We start from the raw sequence: 22914 nt of genomic DNA, 5'->3' as shown, positions 1-22914 counted from the left end.
TTCATTTTAAATCATATTTATACTTCTCAGATTTGTATATTAGGCTATATTATTATAGGTATTATTGTAATATTTTATATAGGCTAGACCAGTGGTTCTCAAACCTCTCCATGAAGTACCCCCAGCATTGCACATTTTATATGTCTCCCTATATCTGATACACCCACTTCAGGTCTTGCAGTCTCCACTAATGAGATTGAATCAGGTGTGATAGATGAGGGAGACATACAAAATGTGCAGGGCTGGAGGTACTCCAGGACAGGTTCGAGAACCACTGGGCTAGACCTTTGCTTTGTCCAAATACCCACACTTGCGGTCTTTGCACTTGACCACTTGACTACTTCTATGACGTATTTCCTGTATTTGGTCCAAGTGTTCAAGTGAGCATGAAGACCACAAGTGTGTGTAGAACTTTTCATTACCTGATGGGACACACTTATAGTGTTGTAAAAATGCAAGCGTTTACAGAGCTTTATTTTTATGTTCAATACTTTGCATTTTAAAATCAACTTCTAAATGTCTGTTCAGTAGTCCCTATAACAGATGACACAATTTAATTTTGTGGTGCTTCTAGTGATAAAAAGCAGTTGCAAATGTTGTACAAAATAATTATCACCACTACTCATTTGCACCAATAAAACATGCAACTCTTTGTTTTATTACCAAATTATATGTAATATCTAATTATTATCAATATTTCACATACATTGGAAAAGTTTCCGTGACCTCTCATGAGATCTCGGCTAAAAGTTTCACGATTTATTTCCACAACATGATGCATGATGGGATACACTAAGCCTCGAAGACCGCTCCGGAGTTCTCCCGGATCAGCTCTAGGCATGACGAAGTGAATATCGTCCTCTTTTGGAAGGCCAAACAAAGTAGTTTCGCTTTCACAAGAAACACACAGCTCACGACATGGCGGCGGCGGCAACAACATGAGACTTTAGTCTTTGCAACTTTACAGATCTTCTTTATGCACCAAGAGCTTGTAACACTCCAACGAGAAAGGAAAAATTGAAATCGCATCATATGACCCCTTTAAACTTTTTTTTATCATATGAAGGTAATTATGTTAATTTGGTAATTACTTATTTGAAGGTAATTATATTATATGTAGGTAAATAATGGTATTTTTTATGTATTTTGTTTTATTTTAATTGTCTTTTACTGTTTTACCATTGTCCCAGACTTTCAATCTTAAACTATAAAAATACATCATAAAAAAATATATTTACTTGGGTAAAACTAAGCTAATCAATCAATCAATCAAATTTTTATTGTGTAAAAATGATTTCTTATCCATTTTCTCTAAATTAAAAAAAAAAACAATGCAACATCATTTTTTTTTGCATCATTTTAACTATATAGATGACTTTACAGTGCTCTATATTTATTTAATCTATTGTGTGCAAATATAGAATAAACACATGAAGTACTTGATTCTCATTTAGCAAACCGTTTTTAATCAAAGAGTTCATGAAATTTTTACTATGAACATGGTGACATTTTGTTTATTTCATAGAATATTTCTGTCACTTGTCATTTCTTGAGATCCATGTCATGTTGTCATACACTGTAATTATAACCAATAATGTCTCTTTACTTTGGATTATTAATATTTTCTGATACTCTATTTCGGTAGAATATAGAAATTAATTTCAGTGTAAAGATAGTCAGAAAGTCACATTTTTCTCTTAATGGTGCAAAAAATTTAACAAAATATTTTCAAGTGCAATGAATCAGTCAGTGAAGTTCTGATCAACTGTATTTACATTAATAGAGATATCCATTCCACCGTGTTATAACATATGTAGTGATCTTAACAATTATTTTGTCTTTCCAGGAATCAGTTAAGACTGTCTGTAGCTTAGGGGATTTCAGATGAAGCCGCTCCGCATCTTAAAGCATACCATATAACTTCAGTTCATTGACGAGTATGGTTCTCTTGACATCACTGAAGACCTTGCGGATGTTGTCGGTGTCGGTTGCACAGGTAAAGTGTTGGTAAATGCATTTCTGTTCTCGATTTTTACGGTTTAAAGCTTGTTCGAGGTACAGGGCACTGATGTAGTCCATCGCTTCATTCTTGTCTTCCTTTTTGCCTGGCATCATAATAGGGTGGAGTTGGAAAACATTTAGATAAAAAAGACAAAACAAAAAAAGAAATAGAAAATTTAATCAAAACAAAAGGATAGAAAAGGGAAAAAAAATCAAAAATAAATACATTTCACCACAGAAAACCAGTTTATTGATGCTAAAGTTAGAGGCACTTTCCATGTATACGGTACAATTTGTTTTTTCAAAGCATTAGAGAAAAAAATACCAATTTTTGAGAACTATTAGATATGTTACTTATAAACAATTTTATATCTATAGCACTTTGTACAGAATCAGAATCAGAATGAGCTTTATTCCCCAAGTGTGGTTTTTTAGGAGCTCTTGGTACAAACTTCCATACATACACTGTTCATGACACTGAGAACAGAAAGAACATTTAAATAAGTACGACTAAGGGTATAAAAACTAAAAATAAATAATAATAATAATAATAACAGCATGCAGAGGTGAAATAATCTCATTACATTTTCTCAATTCTTATACAAATTGTAGTGTTAACTGCATCCATCAAGCGCAACCTTCAACCCTGTTACCCATTCTATTGTAAAAAGAAAATAATCAAGCAAATAGTTTTCTTAGATTTATGGGAAATCTGTTTTTTTTTATTTCATGTTCATTTTATGTTTTTTAGTAAGAAAATAACAAAAGTAAATTGTATTTATATTCTATTTAGAAAGAATTGAACAGTAACAGGGTTACCCGATTTTGGTAACAGGGTTGCAACAATTGCAAAATCACATGAATCGAATTAAATATCAAAATGAACAGAAAACAAAAAAATAAAAATTTCACCTTCTGAGGTTCACAGTCAATATTTTCTTAAGATGAACTGCCTCTTTTCATCGACCATTTGTTTAGATAACCTTGTAATTAGTATTTTTGTACTTTATTCATGGAAAGTGCCTCATATCTATGTGTAGTTGATGCTGGTGATGTTTATAAATACAGTGGGTACGGAAAGTATTCAGACCCCCTTACATTTTTCACTCTTTGTTATATTGCAGCCATTTGCTAAAATAATTTAAGTTAATTTTTTTTCCTCATTAATGTACACACAACACCCCATATTGACAGAAAAACCTGCAATATAACAAAGAGTGAAAAATTTAAGGGGGTCTGAATACTTTCCGTACCCACTGTATAAAGGCCTTAAGTAAAATTTCCAGTTTTAAACATATTGCAAAACAAATGTAATCTTTCCTGACTGATTCACAGTGAGCACACTAGTATTAGAAATGATGTAAAAGCGTCTCATTTTAATTACAGCAGATGGATTGGATCAATTTAAAGCTTAAATGACAGTTTAACAGATAACCCGAGTTTTGTATGAATTGATACTAAATCGATCCATAAATATGCAGTGTGTATTAACTAATAACAGTTTTATGGTTAAAGGTACTATTACACTTGTTATACACAACAAACAGACCATCAGAACTACCAGAAGAACTATACTTTTATATATATCAAACATATAAACATCATACTGTATATATAAACAAATTCATACATTTGACATGAAAGTAACAGTATAATCTCCATTTTGAGCAAATATATAAGACTATATTGCTCTAAACTAGTATGCTTTGTAATGAAAAATGGTTTAGATTACGAAAATAAGTGAAATTTCTCTGTAAACATTTTTAATTTAAGAGCCAAACATTTCTGTAACAATTTGGCTTTTGTTTGTGTTATATATAAAAAAAACTACTCCACATTACAGAAAGGAAATTATGAAAGCCTGATTCTGCCACAGAATAAAAAACATTTTATCACACAATTCAGACTTTATTTCTTGCTATTGTGATATAAATATATATAAACTTGCAATTCTAAGACAAAATGTATTCTGACTTTATTTCTCGAGTTTACATCCCACATTTCAGATTTATTTCTCTGATCTGAGTTTACATCTCATAATTTTGTTTGTTTTTACTTTCCACCAGCAAGCAATTGCGAGTTTATATCTCACGATTAATTCAGAATTGTGAGAAAAAAAATATTGAATTTTGAGATAATAGGTTATCTTTATTTATTTATTTTTCTTTTTATTCTGTGGCAGAAACTGTTTCTGCAGTCTTCCATATAACTTTTTGCTCCTATTTCAAAGGAAACTCTCCACCCTCTTGCTCTAAGTAATCAGTAAAGTCAAATATTTGGGCAAGACATTGAGCATGTGCCCCAGTACAGATCAGCCAAACGCTGCTTTGTATTTCTCAGGCCATTCTTGCCAGCAGCTATAGAGTAAAATTCCTGCCACCCCCTCGAAACCAAAACACGTTGAAAATCTGCCTGTTGTATATCATTCCTGTCAAAGTCTGAGGTGTGATATGACAGCTTCCTCATTGATGTCTGATGTTAAGTAGATGTCTGGCAATGTTCAAATTATTTAATTTGGAGAATGTGTCATGCCGTAAGAATCTGATGTTTTTATCCACCAAAAGTAGGAAAATAGGAATAGATGGAGCAATAGACAGAGAAATGGAAGGCTGTATAGAGGTGTGCGTCCCTCCAAGCTCAGTTTATTAGGTTGGCAGAAGCAGGCCGTATCCTGAAAGAAATGGGCTGCTCAGAGCACTCCGTATTCCTGCAGAGACTTGATAAGGACAGTGTCTTTCACGTCATTGAAAACCTTCCGGATGTTATTGGTGTCTGTGGCGCAGGTGAAGTGAGCGTAGATGTTTTTGCACTCCTTTGTCTCAGCACTCACAGCTCTCTGTTTATACATATTGTGGATGAACGTCATGGCGTCTTGCGCATCCCGCCGTTTGCCTGAGGGTGGCACCAAACCACAGAGAAGGGGAGGAGTTAGTTCAAGCTTGGAAGGTAAGAGCCATTAAACTGGGAGCACCACATGCAAATTATAGAGGCAGGAACAATAAAGGCGAGAGAAAGAATCTAAGAAAACATTTTAAAAATCACTATTGTTAAGATCTTCTGCTTTATAATTAATATTTAACCAATTTTGGAATCAGTAGCGCTCAAAGTGCGTAGCAGTTTCAATGTTGTGTTAAAGGGACAGATCACTCAAAAATGACTGGCATCTTATACTGACCCTGTCTGACTTTTGTAAAACACAAATGGAGATATTTAGGAGAATATTCACGAAACTCTTTTCCATTCAAGGCTGGGTTTATTTAATCAAAAATAGCCTGATTATTTCTGCATTTATTTGTTCAGTAAAACATTATTGCAATTTAAAATAGCAGCCATTATTCAGGTTCTTTTAAGTGTCACATGATCCTTCAGAAATCATTCTAATGCCGATTTGCTTTACATTTCTTATTATTATCAATGACGAACACAGTCGTGCTGCTTAATATTTTTGTGGAAACTGTGATACATTTTTATCAGGATTTTGTGATGAATAGAAATCTTTTGGAACATTATAAATGTTTTTGCTATCAATTATAAACAATTTAATGCATCCTTGTTGAATAGAAGTGTTAACTACTCATTTTTTTTTTTTAATTTTCATACTTTTGAATGGTAACGCTGAAAACTCAATGGCTGTTGAAAATTCAGCTTTGCCATCACCAGAATAAGCAGGTCTTTTAAATTGTAATAAGATTTCAACATTTTCCTGTTTTACTGTATTATTCATCAAATTAAAAAAAATGCAGCCTTGGTGAACATAAGAGATTCTTTCAAAAACATTATTTTCCTAAAAGATTTAATAAAACGATTTCTATTTTTAATAAATGCTGTTCTTTTGAGCATTCTATTCACCAAAGAATCCTGAAAAAATGTATTATGCTTTCCACAAAAATATTAAACTGCAAAAACTTGTTTCAACACTGATATTAATAAGAACCATTATTAATAATTGAGCACCAATAATATTGATAATGATTAAGAAGCAAATCAGCATATTAGAATGATTTCTAAAAGATCTTGTGACACTGAAGACTGGAGTAATGATGCTGAACATTCAGGTCAATTATATTTTATAATATATTACAATAGACCTTTTTAGGTGTACTGTCTCTTTAAATTTAACTATAACAGTTAGGCTTTTATAAGGCAAATTTTTAAAAAAGGCCAATTTTAATAGCAGTTATCTTTAAATCTCAAAGATGGAGCTACTGTAAATGCATGGAATTAGCTATTTTTGGTTGCTGTTGGTAACGGGGGTAGAGGGCGAGAGATCTAAAGCAATCAAACTGCCACATATACTGCTTCCATATCAGCAATAAGAAACTAATATCTGTCCTACACCATCTGCTGTGAAGCAAAACCTGTTCCGACTGCATTGTCAATTCCGTTTCCTAGACAGCCTGATATTCTCATCCCATAATATTTCTTTTTAAGGGGCAGGACAGGTTGGGGCTGATTTACTGAATTGTTGGTGCACAAATACTTATTTCCATACCGTCAAACCCTGCGAAGTAAGTTTTTAGGTCTGACGACTTGATCTTTTCCTCCAGGATGTCCATCTTGTTTAGGAAGAGGATGATGGAGGCACTGGCGAACCATGGCGAGTGGATGGTGGTGTAGAAGAGTGACAAGCTCTCTTTCATGCGGTTCTGGAGCCAGACAGCAAGCATTCACAGCAGAAGTTAATTAAATGAAAGAGACACTAGGTGCAGGAGAGATTACGCAATTTATCAGTGCAGCGTTTCAGCGAAGGTGCACACAAACGTGAAACAATAGAACGTGAATCTGTCAAGAAATGTCTGTGTCATGTTTTATCTTAATGACAAAAAATAAATGTTTTTGCATAAATAAAATGAAGCATATTTTAAGACAATTGAGATGTCTTGTATTGTGGCAATATTTTCCTGACAATTAAAACATGTCAGTAGCTTATTGTAATATGAAAAAAAAAGCTTTTTCATTACTATAATGCAAAGAATATGTGACCATGGACCACAAAACCAGTCTTAAGTCGCTGGGGTATATTTGTAGCAATAGCCAAAAATACATTGTATGGGTCAAAGTTATTAGAAACTAAAATCATTAGGATATTAAGTAAAGATCATGTTCCATGAAGATATTTTGTAAATTTCCTACTGTAAATATATCAAAACTTAATTTTTGATTAGTAATATGCATGGCTAAGAACTTCATAAAGGCATTCATTTACAACTTTAAAGGCGATTTTTTCAATATTTTGATTTTTTTTTGCACCCTCAGATTCCAGATTTTCAAATAATTGTATCTCGGCCAAATATTGTTCTATCCTAACACACCAATGGAAAGCTTATTTATTCAGCTTTCAGATGATGTATAAATCTCAATTTCAAAAAATTTACCCTTATGACTGGTTTTGTGGTCCAGGGTCACATATAATGCAAAAAATATTAAAATTGTGTTTGTAACATGTTGGTATTCTTAATTTAATTAGTACTTATGTAATTTGTATTACTGTAATAATTCAAATAAATAATTAATTTGTGATATGTGGTTTAAATTACGTGTATCCATGCTAATATTATACAGAATTTTAATCTCTGTTTATCATGTAAATATTTCCAATATTTTTCCTTACTGAACAAGCATTATTTTAGTATTAATTACATACTACTATATTATTTATTAAAATCTTGAATTATTTCATTGTGACTTCATTGTTTCCATTTTAATTTTTTTATTATTTTAAGTAATTTTGTTATTCTTAGTAATTTTCATTAACCCACTGTATATATATATATATATATATATATATATATATATATGTGCAGCTTTAGTTTCAGTAATTCAAATTATACTTCTAATTACTAATTTTCATTAAAGTTTTCATGTAATGTTTATAGTTTTATTATTAGTATAGTATTTATTTTCAGTAAATAATTTATATTTTATATTAGTATTATTTTATTTTTCATTTTAATTAATGTTTTAGTTAGCAAAAATTCGTTTTAGTTAACAATAACAAAAGTAATTAATTACAGTTGCATTGAAATATGACTCAGGACTGTTATACTGATCAAAGCAATCGATTAGTACAAGAGAGATTCAGGCAGACTGGGGCGAAGGAGTCGCTTACCTCCTTGTTATTCTCCTCCAGCACCTGGTCGTACTCACTGAGGGAGGCTAAAAATATGAGCGATGTCACATTCTCAAAGCAGTGAATCCATTTCCGCCTCTCTGACTTCTGGCCACCCACATCCACAATCCTTCAGAAAAAAAGTGGTAAGACCATTTGATTAAATTCTGTTGTTTATTCTTGAAACTTTCTGTCTAAAACATTAAACATTAACTGTCAGCCCCTATCATTTGTTCCTACTTCCTTGCTGTCATATATCAAACATGTCTGCCTCCAAATATAGTAGATTGCATCAAGTAATTGACTCGCATCATCTTGTAACTGGTTTCTTTATAAAGTTCTAATATTTGTTTTACATTTTCTGAAAAATATATGAGTGCAAGCAAGGCTAGGAAGTTTGTCCAAGTGTTGCTATATAGTTGCTAAGGTGTTCCTAGTGATTTTTAGCACAATGCTATGCTGTTGCCATGGTTTTCTAGGTAGTTGCCAGGCAGAAATTAAATCTTATTATTGAACACTTTTCTTACACCAGGGTTTCTGAAACTGGGTTCACAAATCCCTGAAGGTTTGTGAGGAAACTGCAGGAGGTTCTTGAATTAAAGGAATAGTTTACCCAAAAAAGTTTTTTTTTTTTTTTCATTTTTGGGTGAGCTATTATTAAAAATAAATAATATTAAATCATAAAATATAAAAATTTAAAATTAAAAAAAAAACTGACTTGAAAATGAACATATAATTCTATAAAATGTTCCTTACTGTACCTGAGGGTGATCTTCTCCACACTGAAGGAGTAATCGTTGATGCCTGTGGTGGGGAATCGGACTCGGAGCACATCCTGGGCTGTGGGGATGAAGTCTGGGGCCGCAATACGGTCCAAATTTGTCATATAGCTAAAAAAAAAAGTGACATAGTTTAGTGTAACATTTCACAACTGTGTGAGTGTGATAAAGTGCCATGATGTTTGCCTTTTGCTTTATTGGTGTTTGTGCTTTAGACAGCAGTTTAATTAAACGTCCTGGCTTGTTTGTGTTTCTTAACATGGCCAGGTTTGTAGAACTGAACGTACGATCGGGGAAGCAGGAAGAGAGAACGAGAAGGACACGCATAACTGTGTAAAGGAGTGATTAGGTAACGATTAACAAGAACACACTGATGTACTTTACAGGAAATGTGCTTAACAATATGCAGTACTGCCTTAATTCAACAGGCTTCAAGTGAGCTAACGACTTTAAAACAAAAACACACTTTATTCATCTTATAACAATCTGAAGAGTGAAAATGTGTTAATAATATATGACTAAAATAAAAGACAACACATCAATCATCATCGTCAAAGAAGAGAACAGAAAGAAAACTCAATAATATTTGATGCAACTGAGTGGTTTACTGCAATACTGACTTGCTTGGATTTGCATGCTTGTCTAAAGATACAGCTGTATTGCCCTCCAATGGTGTCCTTTGGATCTGCACAAACCATTTTGGGGTTTTTATCATAAACATTATATACATAACCATTTGACAAAAAATTTACTTCTAAAATTCCTGTTAATATGAATACATTAGTATTAATATTATATGTTAGTATTGATGTAATAACAGTCATTTTAATATATGTTAGAAATATATCTGTTAACATTATTAATGTAGTTATATAACTAATTCTAATACTGATCATATATGATTTAATACATATCATAATATATTACAAATAAATTAGCTAATAAAATTATATAATGCATATTAATATAAATAATACAAATATATAATATAAATATATTCTAATTATAAAATACAGATAGAAATACTACATTTCATTAAATATATATACAATTTAATTTATTAATTCATGTAATATAAGAATTACTAATAATATAGTATATTAATAAAATGTTAGTATTAGTATTGTAATTATGATCATCTTAATTATTATGTAATTAGTTATTAAGTAGTTAGTTATTTAGTTATTAATACTAATAATTAGATCAATTTTGCTGTTAATATTATTAATGTAATTATATAACTGTAATTCTAATACTGATCATTTTAGATTTATTAAATTAATATCATAATATAATATTACAAATACATTAGTTAATAAATTTATATATTAGATGATATTATAATTAATTTATAATTCTAAGAATATAGACACTTCAAATACTACATTTAATAGAAATGTAATAATAAATATTCAGTTCAGTTTCTTGTATTATTCTGCTGTCTCTCAAATCAGAATTTCATGGCCATGTATTTATTTATTTGTTATGTATTCATGTAATAAACATGCTAATATACCTTCAACTGGTCGATATTGTAAAATCAACCCCTTTAGAATGATATAAGGCTTCGCATCAGGGTCCTGATCCCAGTTTATCTATCTCCAGTTTTTTTATATACTTACTATTCTGTAGAGTCCAGAAGCTGGTACTCTCTACGACGACTATAACAGCCCTTGATACCATCGTCAGCCCAAAGTCGGCGGATAGCGTCCACATACATTCTGTCTAAATGTGTCATCTGACGGATTTCCACTTCCTGAAACTGTTTCCCATAGATCTAAGGAGATAAATGGCAACAAATGAGGCTTGTTTATATAAATATTGTGTGGATGCTTTCTATATTCCTGGTCTATTTGAAAGGACAGCTGTCACAGCTATACCACAGCTAGGTATAATTTGCACACACACACACACACACATATATATATATATATATATATATATATATACACTTACATAAAAGTTGATTTGTATATTTAAATGTACAGAATTTAAGTATTTACGTTAATGTACGTTATTTTGATTGAATTACCCCACCCATACGAACTCAGTAGTGATCTTAAAGGGTTAGTTCACCCAAAAATGAAAATTAGCCCATAAATTACTCACCCTCAAGTTATCCTAGGTGTATATGACTTTCTTCTTTCAGACGAATCCAGTCGGAGTTATATTAAAAATTGTCATCTTTCAAGCTGTTTCATGGCACTCGTGTTGCATGCATCAGTCCAAAAGCAGTTAAATAAAATGCGCCCATCCATAAAAAAAGTGTCTCACACGGCTCCGGGGTTGTGAACAAAGGCCTTCTGTAGAGAATCGATGCGTTTTTGTAAGATAAATATCCAGATTCAAAGCGTAATAATCACTTTAATTTCTTCTTTACAAATCCTCGTTTTGTACTTCTAATTCTTGACCGTCGTTTTGTTTTTATCTCTCCGCTGCCTTTCCGCGTGCGTCACTTCTGAGCGGCACATGCGCAAAGCTGACCTCATACGTCATCTGCCCGGAACTGCTTACGTGAACAACAGTGAGCGCAAGCTACATTAAAGTGATTATTATGTTTTGCATATGGATATTTTTCTTACAAAAATGCATCGTTTCGCTACAGAAGGCCTTTGTTCACCACCCGGAGCCGTGTGAGACACTTTTTTTTATGGATGGGCGCTTTTTAATTAAGTGCTTTTGGACTGAAGCAATGCAACACCCGCTGAGTGCCATGAGACAGCTTGAAAGATCAAAGACAATTTTTAATATAACTCCGACTGGATTCGTCTGAAAGAATAAAGTCATATACACCTAGGATGACTTGAGGGTGAGTAATTTATGGGCTAATTTTCATTTTTGGGTGAACTAACCCTTTAACCTGGTGTGTGAAACAGGTACTAACTGCTTGTGTAAATTGTGCTATCAGGGGGCGTTTCAAAGGAACGTTGTGCATTTAATTTCAGATTTAAAACTGTGAGGGATTCGGAAGCAATCAGAGATTTTCTCTGGCAGGTTACCTCGTTTTGCGGGTTAGCATAGGGAATCTTTAATGTGTTCATGGCCGCTGTCAGAGCCTTCATAGCTGTGAAGATATTCTGGAAAACCAGTTTAGTGTAGCCACGCCTGTCTTCTTCGGAAAAGCCCTTGCCGTGAATAATCCTCATCTGCTTGATAAAAGTCGTCTTCCCGCTTTCTCCGGTGCCTGAAATCCATAAGAAAAAAAAATAATATTACATGAAGCAGAATAGGAATGTCAAACACTAGTTCTGAAACCAGGTCATTGTATGACAAAAATGGAGAACCGAAAGGAATGCAACATGCAATGATAACATACGATTCACACACAAAGGAATGTTTTCTGTCCTGTTAACAGAGAAGCTACAAAGCGAGATGTTTTAATCGTGTTTAGACTGACAGCTGGAGACGGTCAGAAAGCATGCAGCCAGACGTGTTTGGATGCCTTTGAACCGAGGTGTCCTCCACTATCGGGAGACATTCTCTGCTGTGAAGTCTCCAACTATTTCTCTCGAATTGTTTTGGTTTAAGTGATTTAAGCAGACAGTTACCAGTGACTCAGGCTGTTCTTGCCATTCCTCAAATGGCACATATTTGACAGGCAAACAATCACACATCACATCAAATCAGTGTGAGCAGTTTTTACCCACTCCATTACCACAGAAGGCAAGAAGGCAAAAAATGGCAGGCATTCCCTGATTACTTGATCACTCAAGAATGTGTCCCGCAAAACCTCACATGACAAATTTGAAAGCTGATAAAGAGATTAGTCATACTAACTAACTCGCCATCTACAACTGTCTCCATGTAGGTGCCACAACAATAATGAGTAGGTAACGTGACATGTCAAGCAGTTATAACACCTTTATTCCCACAATTTAACTTGCCACAACTACTATCTGTCATTCAGGTTCGCTGATGTTCTTCAACAGTAATGCAAAAAAAAAAAAACACAAAAAAACTATTAGTGCAGGTTGTAATTTGGCATAAACCAGTGTCCATGCTATGCCAACTTTTTTTTTAAATACATATTTCAATTTCACTGCATCAGTAGAAACATGCATAGACAAGTATTTTCCAGACAATGGTTCACTCCCTTCACAGTTAAGATGACTCAGAGATCGACTCACCTGTTATCCACACTGAAAGTCTTCAGCTCCTTTGGTGATGTTTTCAGTGTCCACAGTTGTGCTTCTAATCACTTTTAAATATATAAACACTTTAATAGTTAAAACATCTCACCTAATAAAAGCACTTTGATTTCTCTGCGTTCTCGTTTCTTCTGGTCTGCAAGGATTCTTTTGATTTCATTGTGTATGACAACGGCGTTCTTCTCATCTTCAGACAAGCAACAGATGCACGACGTGTAGCACCATCTCCAACAGCCCCCCATCTCCGCTACAGGACAAAAATAACCCTTCAAGCCATCAAGAGATAAATATTCCATGTAATGTAATGCTTATTAAGAAAATTAGGTCTGTATGATAACAAAATACCGATTTTAGAACGCATATAATAGCGAAGTTGTTTTGAGTCGAAACTTTTATGTGAATCAATTGACTGAACGATTCGTTCACGAATAGGACTGTATCGGTCTGAGAGGTTCTTCAGAAGGTCGACTGATAAATAAGTAGCATTTTTATTCAAAAATAACGCTCATTTATTGTAACAAATTGTATTTAGGTACAAATTTACTTTGTTGTAAGAGCCATGTTGGCTGCAACAAACTTAACTGAGACACGAGTTTCTAATATGCGAGAAAGATTATTGCGTTGTGACATAATAGAATCACTGAATCGTTTTAAAGCGACCAGTTCGACAGAACCGATTCTCGGAAGTGAGCCGAGCTTCCATCATTAGTATACCCTCAAATCTATAAAATTCCATTCCAGTGTATACGTATGGGCTACACGCATGCGTGTAATAGACTATTCAGGGGGAAACCATTTTTTTATTTGTTCAATTTTTGATATCTACTGAAAACTCTTGTTAAACATTACAAAATCTTGGACTTCCCCTACGACGAAAAAGACGAAACCTAATACTTATTGCAGGTGCGCACAGGCTAACTACAAAGACAGAAACAAACTGAATAGAGTTAGAGATTAACGTTACAACATAAACGCGATGAATCTCTTACCTGCATTCGTCGACACACCGGTACGGAGTCAGTAATGCCTTTACGAAACACGATCCATTAGTCTATTCTCCCTGAGCCGAACTGGGTTTAAACCAACTTCTTTCTCTTGTAGAGGGTTTTCTCAAAAAGCTTCCCCCCAAACAATCCAAATTCTTCTGAAAACTTCACATGATTTTTCCTCCTTGGCTTCAGACAGCTCTACCTGCAATTCAGGAAAGTCCTTCTTGAACGCGAATTGTCACTGTGAAAATGGGCCGTCTCAAAATCTAGTCAGCTGCCTACTCAGACAGGGGTTGGGGCATTTTAGGGGAATAGAACGCAAGGGTCTCGGGGCGCGTTTTCAAAAGTTTTTAGTTTGACGCGAAACGCTGGAGACGCGACGCAAGGTCCGTCTGACGCATGCGTATATAACCCGAAAAGAACCGACAAGAACGCGACCGATGTGAATGCTGTGTGCTAGACAGCATTTTTAGGCATCCTATCTCCCAAAAATGCCGTCTATTTAGACAGGTTACTACATTTTGAAACACATCCATTCGTCAGTGGAATGCGCGCTAAACCTTAGCTGTTGACAGTATACTTGCCAGTATAATTGACAGTATACTTGCTAAGAATGACCCAAGCAGATGAGTGTAGATTATTAGTTTTGAGTATCAAATTGAAGAAAAACATCCAGTTTCAGGCAGAAAAGTACAAAACCTGCTTTAGAAGTCACAAGTGGTGTTAACTTCTTGAATAGCTGTGCAGGTATTTGACACTCCTCTCTCTTGGGCTCTAGAAGTCAGTCTTTTGTCTTTGTAGGCAGAACCGGTTTATCAGGCCTTTCACGGTGTTGTGAGATATTGAGATTGCCTATAGTCCACATATTGCCATGGGAACCAGGTAAGTAAGTCAAAGTCCCGGAGAAAAAAAGGATGATTTTTTTAAACACGGTTTAGGAGAATCAACTAAACATGATACTAAATATTTCCGAAATATGATTTCAAACATGTAAAAACTTACCTGAGGGTATGAACGGGCAGAAATAGCGGACTCCTCCGTTTGAAAAATTAACCGTCACTGTCGCGAGGTTCATCTCCGCCAATCCACCAATAGGAATTCAAGGATGATGCAACACATATACGCCACCAGAGGGCATTTTTACGATTATTTGTTTTTAATACACCCTTGGGGTTAGATTCATTAAACCATCACAATAATGGTATGGTACAAAATAAAGAAAACACCTGGTTAGTTTATTTATTTCACAAAATGATTCGTCAAAAAGGCAAACTATAATGTATATAAGTTTCATGCTAATGTACAAACTTGCATTAAAAAAAGATCAAATCAAGATAATATTTGTTGACTCTCTTGTTTTAGACTACAGCAGTCATTCTCCTGTATCTTGACTCAAAAAGCTTTGTGAATGTGTTGTATATGCTTATAATTATTGTGTAATCTTTAGTTTATACTTCAGTAATAAAACATGAATTATAGAACCATTTTAATAAAAAAGGTTCTTTGCTCTCCAAGGGTTCTACATAGAACCATTTTTTTGGTAAAAGGTTCTATTGGCCAAGTACAGAACCCAAGGGTTCTACATAGAACCTCAAGGAACCCTTTTTTTTAAGAGTGTAGAATATAATTGTAATATCAACACACCTTCCTCAATAACCTATAGGTTTCAGTCACGTGACTGGCTCGAAGACATGGAGGACAAAACATCCATAGAACTGCAGCACAAGCCTGTCAATTTTCCACCAGTTTCCAAGCCACAAATATTAGATCACCTATTAAAAGAAATTTGATAATGCATACTTTATAAAGACAAGATGAGCCCTATATGGGCAAACACTTCATGTGAAACTTTGCACATTGCGCTTATATTCTGGGCTCATCTGATTTCCTGTACAAAATGTGCATCATCAATAAGGGTTATACTAAATTTGGTCTTTTAATATCACTTTCTTAATTTATGATATTTTAAAAATATATAGGTAGCTTATATCAAATTTTAAAAAGCTTATATAAAATTAAAAACACTTTTCATGCAGAAATGGCACGTACATTTGACAATAATTACAAATAAAACCAAGTAACACTAAATTAAATGTGTAACTTTGAAGTAGGAAGACTGAATATTCTTTCAAAAACATACTCCAATAATCTTTTTTTTTTTCAATAAGTCATTTTTACACTGCATCCACCTTATGTGCAATGCAAAGAGTAAGCCATTTTCTTTGAATATGCGAGACTTCTGCTTCATTAGCTACAGTAAATAAGTAAAGAATAACGAAATGCAGTAAACTGTAAAACTGTTTGTGCTTCAAGGCAGTGTTTTTTATGATTATGATACATTTTAAAACATATTACAAATACCAGTTTGCAGTATAAAGCAGCATAACAGATTGTTTTTGTACAGATAAAGTTCATAACTCTTCAATGATGCTTCATTGAATTAGAAAATCCAAACAAACAAAAATGTGATGGGCAGCTGATACGAATGGAAGAAGTGACCTGGAAAGTAGGCTATACCTGTTGGAAGATGACAGCTATGCTTTCAGTTATGCAAGGCAAGTAGAATCAAAACAAACTTTGGAGTAAAATTGTGAAGGCTGTTGTTGTGGAATTGCTGCTCACTCCATGCAAATTCAAAATTGTTTCTTGGCAGAGCTCATACTCTGTTTCACACACAAAATGCAATACAATAAAGATGTAGATCCAGGCATCCAAGGATGATTTAGTTTTGATATTAAAATGATTCGAATGTTTTGGATTTGTTGAACCGCTTTAAATGAGATAAAACCGAAGCATGTGCTTCGATTTACAAGATTATGTAGGCTATGACTTTTTATTGCTTTTGTTAAATGACCTATTTTCAGTGGAAAATGTATGTATCCTCTGCTTTTGCATTATAGATTTAAATGGTCATGAGATGTTGTGGCTTTTTGGTTACAAGAAGACACTGGGTCCTTATTGCCCTAAAGAATAGATGATATTCTGTTAATGTGTATGTGCAGGGTTCCTGGAAATCCTCAACACTGTGTTTCATTTAGCTTTTTTGACTGGTCCAGTGTTAACTGGCGCTACAGTCTATAAAACAGCAATGTTCCAACAGCACTAGCACTTTTCATTGCTCTTTACAGATTGTCAGTTTGCAAATTATGGTGGGGATTTTCCAGTCGTTCTTTCTGCAGGTTATGCTGTTACGCCAGTAGGTGGCAACAAGTGACTGCATTTATGCATTCACTAAACCGATTCGTTCAAAACATTCATTTGAGAATGAAATTCATTCACTCAACTGATTTGTTTAAAAATACTGATGCTATATCCAAAAATAACTCCCATAAACTCTTCATTCATTATTTCCTACATTACTCCACTAATTTAGTCCACTGAAAGACACACTGAGTGCGCCGGAAATACTGCAGACGCCATATTCTAGCGGCTAGTCATTGAGTGTACATTAGTAGTACACTTGTTTTTGGGCATCTGTAACACCACAGTTCTCTTTTTTGTGGTATTCCTTTACTACTTAATTTACTATTTAATTTTATGTTGAACTGTACAATACAACTAAATAAGAATGGCTTTATATTATAAATATAATTTACATTTACTAGGGGAAACTTAATTTTATAGTTAATTTGAGATATCAAAGTCACACTGAAATGTGAATTTCATTGCGTTAAATAACAAATGGATGCTAAAGCTTTTCAAACCACTTTTCTGAGCCATGTTTTTAATTATAACAGCTGGCGTCACACTGATTTGTAATGGGTGTATAAAGTCAGTTTTCCTCATCACATTAACATCACATGGCTTTTTTAGCCATTTTAAATCTCCCTTTATAAAATAGTCGAAGTTTAACATGTAAATATATATTAGTTAAGCAAAATAAAATAAGCAAAATAAAAGCTAACCTATAATTACATTTTGTCCAAGTGTGCTCAGTTATAAATATTGCTAAAAAAATAAATAAAAATATTGTCAAAAGAGTATGCAAATGTGCCTCCATAGAATAGTAGTGTTTCTGAACGTACATGGATTGGCATTGGGATCAATATAGTCTGATGCCGAGTGCCTTGAAGGTGCACCTGGGGCTCATTAGAACATTCCACAGTCCTCTAAGGCCTTGACGAGGATAGTCTCTTTCATGTCACTGAAGACTTTCCGGATGTTTTTAGTGTCTGTGGCACAGGTGAAGTGAGGGAAGATGGTTTTGGGGTTCTTTGTCTCGAAGGAAACTGCTCTTTGTCTGTATAAATTTCTGATGAACAGCATGGCATCTTGAATGTCCCGACGTTTGCCTGAAGGTGGCGCCAACCGCATAGGAAAGGAAAGAAAGAGCGAATCAGATATGACAAACAAGAGATGCATGTATAATCTTGCCTTTCAACTCATTTAATGTGCACCAAACTACCGTTAAATTCAGGAAAATATGTTTTTAGATCTGAGAACTGAATCTTCTCAGCCATGATGTCCATTTTGTTCAGGAAGAGGATGATGGAGGAATTAGCAAACCACGTTGAGTGGATGGTCGTGTAGAACAGCGACAAACTCTCTTCCATACGGTTCTGGAGAAAAAGAGAGTTAGATTACACAGACTAACAGATATATGAATATTAAAAAGAAGGACAGGACATATGATGAGAAAGGCAGACACTTACATCCTTGTTATTCTCCTCAAGGAGTTGGTCGTACTCACTGAGTGAGGCTAAAAATATGAGTGACGTCACATTCTCAAAGCAATGGATCCACTTCCTTCTTTGTCCCCTCTGACCCCCGACATCTACAATCCTGAAAAGACAGACAGACCAGAAATCAAGTTCAGTCATCCACTTTTCTATTTGATCTTGCTGTGGTAGGTTCATAACAGCCCCAGATTTGTCCCTAAAATCTGTTCCTTCTTCCCTTTTGTCAGATTTCTTCCGACAAACAATGACTCAGCTTGATTTCCTTGAAAATTCAGTCTTATCTGCATAGTTAACTCATTTGCCTGTGGTTCTTTGTCAGTTATGTAAACACAACAAATCACTTGCGATTTGTGTGAATAGTGCAAAGGCTTTCTTTGTGTTTTAGGACATAATATTATCATTAGTTGAAGGGATAATTCACCCCAAAAATTGAAACGCTGCCATTTACTCACCCTCATGTTGTTCCAGACATTTAAGACTTAATTTCTTCTGAGAAAGAGGATCAGATATTTTGAAGAATGTCCATAATGTCCATTTAAAATAAAAGTCAATGGGGTCCAAAACAACAGGTTATTTGGCGACAACATAAAGGGTCTATCAATATCATTTTTTAAATGCTAAGCATAAGCGTCAAAACTGAAGCATACTTTGAGCTTTCAAGTTATTGACACATTAGAATAATAAATAACCATGCTTGAATGATAAAATAAAGCACAGGATGTGCCTGATGCACAATAAGTCCTGAAAAAGAATGGCAAATGTGCTTACTGACATACACCTAAAGCACATGCACAGCCCTGTGTGAGTACCCAGTTGAGTTTTCTTTCATGAATTATTGCACTTGAATGGTCAAATACACACAGAATTATGTCAAAATGCCATTAACGTAAACAGTTGGAAAAGAAATTAGCATGTGTGTCAGTACATTAGGCCTTCAAAATATCTTTTATTGTGTTCCACGGAAGATAAAAAGTGACGACAGTATTTGGGTGAACTGTCCCTTTAAATGCCAGCATAACTTCTATTGTTAAGGGGTTTGGTTGTTCATTGCTGTACCTGAGAGTCATCTTCTCCAAAGTAAAGCAATGGTCACTGATGCCGGTAGTGGGGAACCGGACTTGAAGAACATCTTGAGGTGTTGGGATGTAGCCTTCAGCTGCGATGCGGTCCAAGTCATCAATAAAACTTTAAAGAACACAGAATTCAAACACTCTTACTGAAAATCCATGTGCCACAGAACTGATTATGAAAGCCTTATTTGCATAACATTCAATGCATGCATTGGCATCAGGAAAGAGGAAATAAACAAAAATGCAGGTAGTCAGTAAAGGGCAGGAACTCTCTGAAATACACTTACTATTTAGTGGAGTCTAGTAGCTGATACTCTCTGCGCCGTCTGTAACAAATCTTAAAGCCTTTGTCTGCCCATAGATGATGAATAGCCTCTACATAACTTCTCTGCAGCTGTGTTATCTGATGTATGTCCAGATCCTGGAACCACTGGGCATAAATCTATGGATATCACAGACCTAATCAGACTGACAATACATTACAGTATATGATCCAGTCTTTCTAAAATTGGTGCCAGCATATAGATAAAAATTATGTTGTTTTTTAACTGTTAGTATGTATGCAAAAAATTATTACAATTCATATTTTTTATGTATTTTATATTCATCCATTATCAAAATAAAAATGTGATTGCTGATATATAATGACCCTCATTAATCAATGGGCTCTAAAAACACACTTGGTCTCTTGATCACCTCGTTCTGTGGGTTGGAGTAGGGGATCTTTAGCATCTTCATGGCATCTGTCATTGCACTCATAGCTTGGAATACATTCTGAAAAACCAGTTTAGTGTAGCCACGCCTCTCGTCTTCTGAGTATCCGCTTCCATGAATGATTTTCATCTGCTTCATAAACGTTGTCTTTCCGCTTTCTCCCGTGCCTAAATAAAAGCCAAATAATCATGTTTCAACATAAACACCTGCACACAGGAAAACTGAAAATCAATTTGCATACTAATAGTACTTTACTTAACTTTACACTGCTTTAAAATAGTCATTCGCCATTGTGCACCGTGGAATGCTTTCTGTCCCGTATAAGAATAATCTAAGTTTTAATTGTGTATTAATAGTCTTTTCAGAAAGCTCAACACTGGGTGTGTTTGAATGTTTCTTTTTGTATGTTATGTTGAAACCAGAAAATGTCTGTATGCACTGTATTACAATAATGTTGCTCCTGCTTTAGTGAGTGAAGGGAAGTCATACATCCACTAAAATTACCTCGGGACCAAAAAAGTGAAGTTAGTTTTGAGAACACTTTATAATAACTTTAATTTATAAACCATGAACAAATATTATATAATGCTGAACAGATCATTAATTAATATATATTCACATGGCTAGAAATATGAGATAATGCTCTTGTTAATGTTTACTAATGAACTTACTAAACATTACCTAATGATTAACTTATGATTATTTAATGTAAATTAAAATTCTTACAAATGTTAGTAAACTTTCAGTTCATATGATCTTCATTTGATGGTCTTTGTTTGTGGTGTAGACCTCTATTTACTCATATTAACAAATAATAATTATTTGTTCATGTTTTGGCAGTACCCAATCTAAAGTGGAAACTCTTCATCATTTGCAAATGTTTATAAACGTTTACTAATCATTAATACCTTCGTGAACAGTCATCTCAATGGCAAAAATTGTCCCGAAAGACCTGAATTTACCCTATTCATACATCCTTACTAATAATTTTTTAAAATAATTTGTTCATGTTTTTGCAGTAGCCAATCTAAAGCTGAAACTATTCGTCATTTGTAAATATTTATAAACAATTGCTAATTATTTAGTATCTTTATGGGCATTAGACTTTTAGCTAATGTAACAAGGTTTGTGTAAAGGGTGGCAGGTTAAGTTTAGCTAAATGCTTGCTAAAGACATAACAGATGTAATTTTGGAGAGAAAAAAAAGGTTTTATTGCCTCAACACTCACATTAGTCTTCAGTATATCATTAAACAAAATATTCCTTGAACCATAAATAAACAGGGGGAAACAAATCATTTTTTAAAAGAAAATACTTGTTCATTTATCAAAACAATGTAATATAAACAGATTGAACTGTGTTCCCTTCTAATCAAATTGACCCCTGACCCTTTAACCTAGGCTACCCTTAAACCTACCCACACCACCAAACCTGTCCCTAACCTTACCCGTATCGCACCTCAATAGCAGCAAAAGTGTTGTGCAATAACACAAGCTTTTAATCATTTTATAACATCTGTTAAAATCATTTGTAGATTTTCAATAAGTGCTTGATCATATGGAATTGAAAGTTTAATGACATCTGTAATCATTTGAACTTACATGACATAATAACTTGTTTGAACATGATCTAATGTTTAATAAGTGTATTAGCAAACATTAACAAGCACATTGTCTCATGTTTCTAACTCTTTGAATATATGTTAACTAAGCATTATATAATGTTTGTTAATGATTTATTAATGAGTTATTATAAAGTGTTACCAGAACGACAAGTCTAATCAGCTCTTACATTAACACATATCAGGAAGTTACCCTCAAGAGATGATGTAACAAACACCTTATGACATTTACTGGCACAACATTTAATGCTATGATTAAATTCACTTTCACTTTTAGAGAAAAGTTGAAATGAATCAGCATGTTTCTAATTTGAGTTAAATTGTGATTAAAGACTGACAGAATCATCTCACCTAATAAGAGCATCTTGATATCTCTCCGTTGTCTTTTTTTCTGCTCCGCAAGGATGCGTTTGATTTCATTATTGATGTAAATGGCGTTCCTCTCCTCTTCAGACAAGCAACAGATGAAACATGCACAGTAGTAGTAATGCCCCATTTCTCCAACAGAGTTAGAGTAACTATAAAAACAAAAACAATTCTTCGAATTATAATATTCAGCATTACTTTTTATTCTTTCAAAATGGGCATGTAGTATGTTCATCATTAATTAAATGTAGATTTGGCAGTTTGGGTTTGTTAAACTACTGTGCGGGAAGCTGGAGTGGAGTTTGAGCCGAGTGATTACATTGTTTTTACTCTGTGCGTTACACGCAACGCTTCAAAGCATTTGACTTCATCTGGAACTTTTTCGTTGGTGGAGAAGAAATAATACGAACTAGCTGGCCATTAGTTCTTTTTTTTTGTT

General features: G+C 34.0%; 2 protein-coding genes across 4 annotated transcripts; both read right to left on the bottom strand.

The window, feature by feature from the left end:
- Positions 1-1782: 1782 nt before the first annotated feature.
- Positions 1783-22693, bottom strand: LOC107699417 (guanine nucleotide-binding protein subunit alpha-11-like). Of its 3 annotated transcripts, XM_016500667.1 has the most exons (9): positions 22674-22693; positions 14027-14146; positions 13129-13284; positions 11889-12073; positions 10512-10666; positions 8872-9000; positions 8111-8240; positions 6494-6647; positions 4144-4893 (listed from the first exon to the last, which is right to left on the bottom strand). In XM_016500667.1, exons 3-9 carry the CDS (start codon positions 13277-13279, stop codon positions 4691-4693), a joined length of 1107 nt encoding a protein of 368 aa, XP_016356153.1. In that variant the 5' UTR covers positions 13280-13284; positions 14027-14146; positions 22674-22693; the 3' UTR covers positions 4144-4690. The 3 variants fall into 3 exon arrangements, with proteins under 3 accessions (XP_016356154.1, XP_016356153.1, XP_016356151.1); XM_016500668.1 differs by lacking the exons at positions 4144-4893; positions 22674-22693 and adding an exon at positions 1783-2105 and having other exon boundaries at positions 14027-14537; XM_016500665.1 differs by lacking the exon at positions 22674-22693 and having other exon boundaries at positions 14027-14537.
- On the bottom strand, positions 17964-22605 carry LOC107699418 (guanine nucleotide-binding protein subunit alpha-11-like). Its single transcript, XM_016500669.1, has 7 exons — positions 22461-22605; positions 20472-20656; positions 20063-20217; positions 19762-19890; positions 18679-18808; positions 18432-18585; positions 17964-18318 (listed from the first exon to the last, which is right to left on the bottom strand). The coding sequence occupies exons 1-7, from the start codon at positions 22603-22605 to the stop codon at positions 18116-18118; spliced, it is 1101 nt and encodes a 366-aa protein (XP_016356155.1). The 3' UTR covers positions 17964-18115.
- Positions 22694-22914: the final 221 nt, after the last annotated feature.

The sequence above is a fragment of the Sinocyclocheilus anshuiensis genome, unplaced genomic scaffold (genome assembly GCF_001515605.1).
Source record: "Sinocyclocheilus anshuiensis isolate Anshui unplaced genomic scaffold, SAMN03320099.WGS_v1.1 scaffold766, whole genome shotgun sequence".
Lineage (NCBI taxonomy): Eukaryota > Metazoa > Chordata > Actinopteri > Cypriniformes > Cyprinidae > Sinocyclocheilus > Sinocyclocheilus anshuiensis.
This window is presented reverse-complemented; position numbering and strand designations above follow the sequence as displayed.

What these genes read in the sequence shown, in the direction of transcription:
- LOC107699417 (XM_016500667.1), bottom strand. Translation starts at nt 13,279, where the DNA reads ATGGGGGGCTGTTGGAGATGGTGCTACACGTCGTGCATCTGTTGCTTG. An exon ending in ATGCTAACCCGCAAAACGAG is followed by an intron (nt 10,667 to 11,888) that starts GTAACCTGCCAG and finishes TTATCTCCTTAG; the next exon opens with ATCTATGGGAAACAGTTTCA. An exon ending in CTTCTGGACTCTACAGAATA is followed by an intron (nt 9,001 to 10,511) that starts GTAAGTATATAA and finishes TTTTTTTTTTAG; the next exon opens with CTATATGACAAATTTGGACC.
- LOC107699418 (XM_016500669.1), bottom strand. Translation starts at nt 22,605, where the DNA reads ATGGGGCATTACTACTACTGTGCATGTTTCATCTGTTGCTTGTCTGAA. An exon ending in TATCAAGATGCTCTTATTAG is followed by an intron (nt 20,657 to 22,460) that starts GTGAGATGATTC and finishes GCTTTTATTTAG; the next exon opens with GCACGGGAGAAAGCGGAAAG. An exon ending in ATATTTTCCTGAATTTAACG is followed by an intron (nt 18,319 to 18,431) that starts GTAGTTTGGTGC and finishes CGCCACCTTCAG; the next exon opens with GCAAACGTCGGGACATTCAA.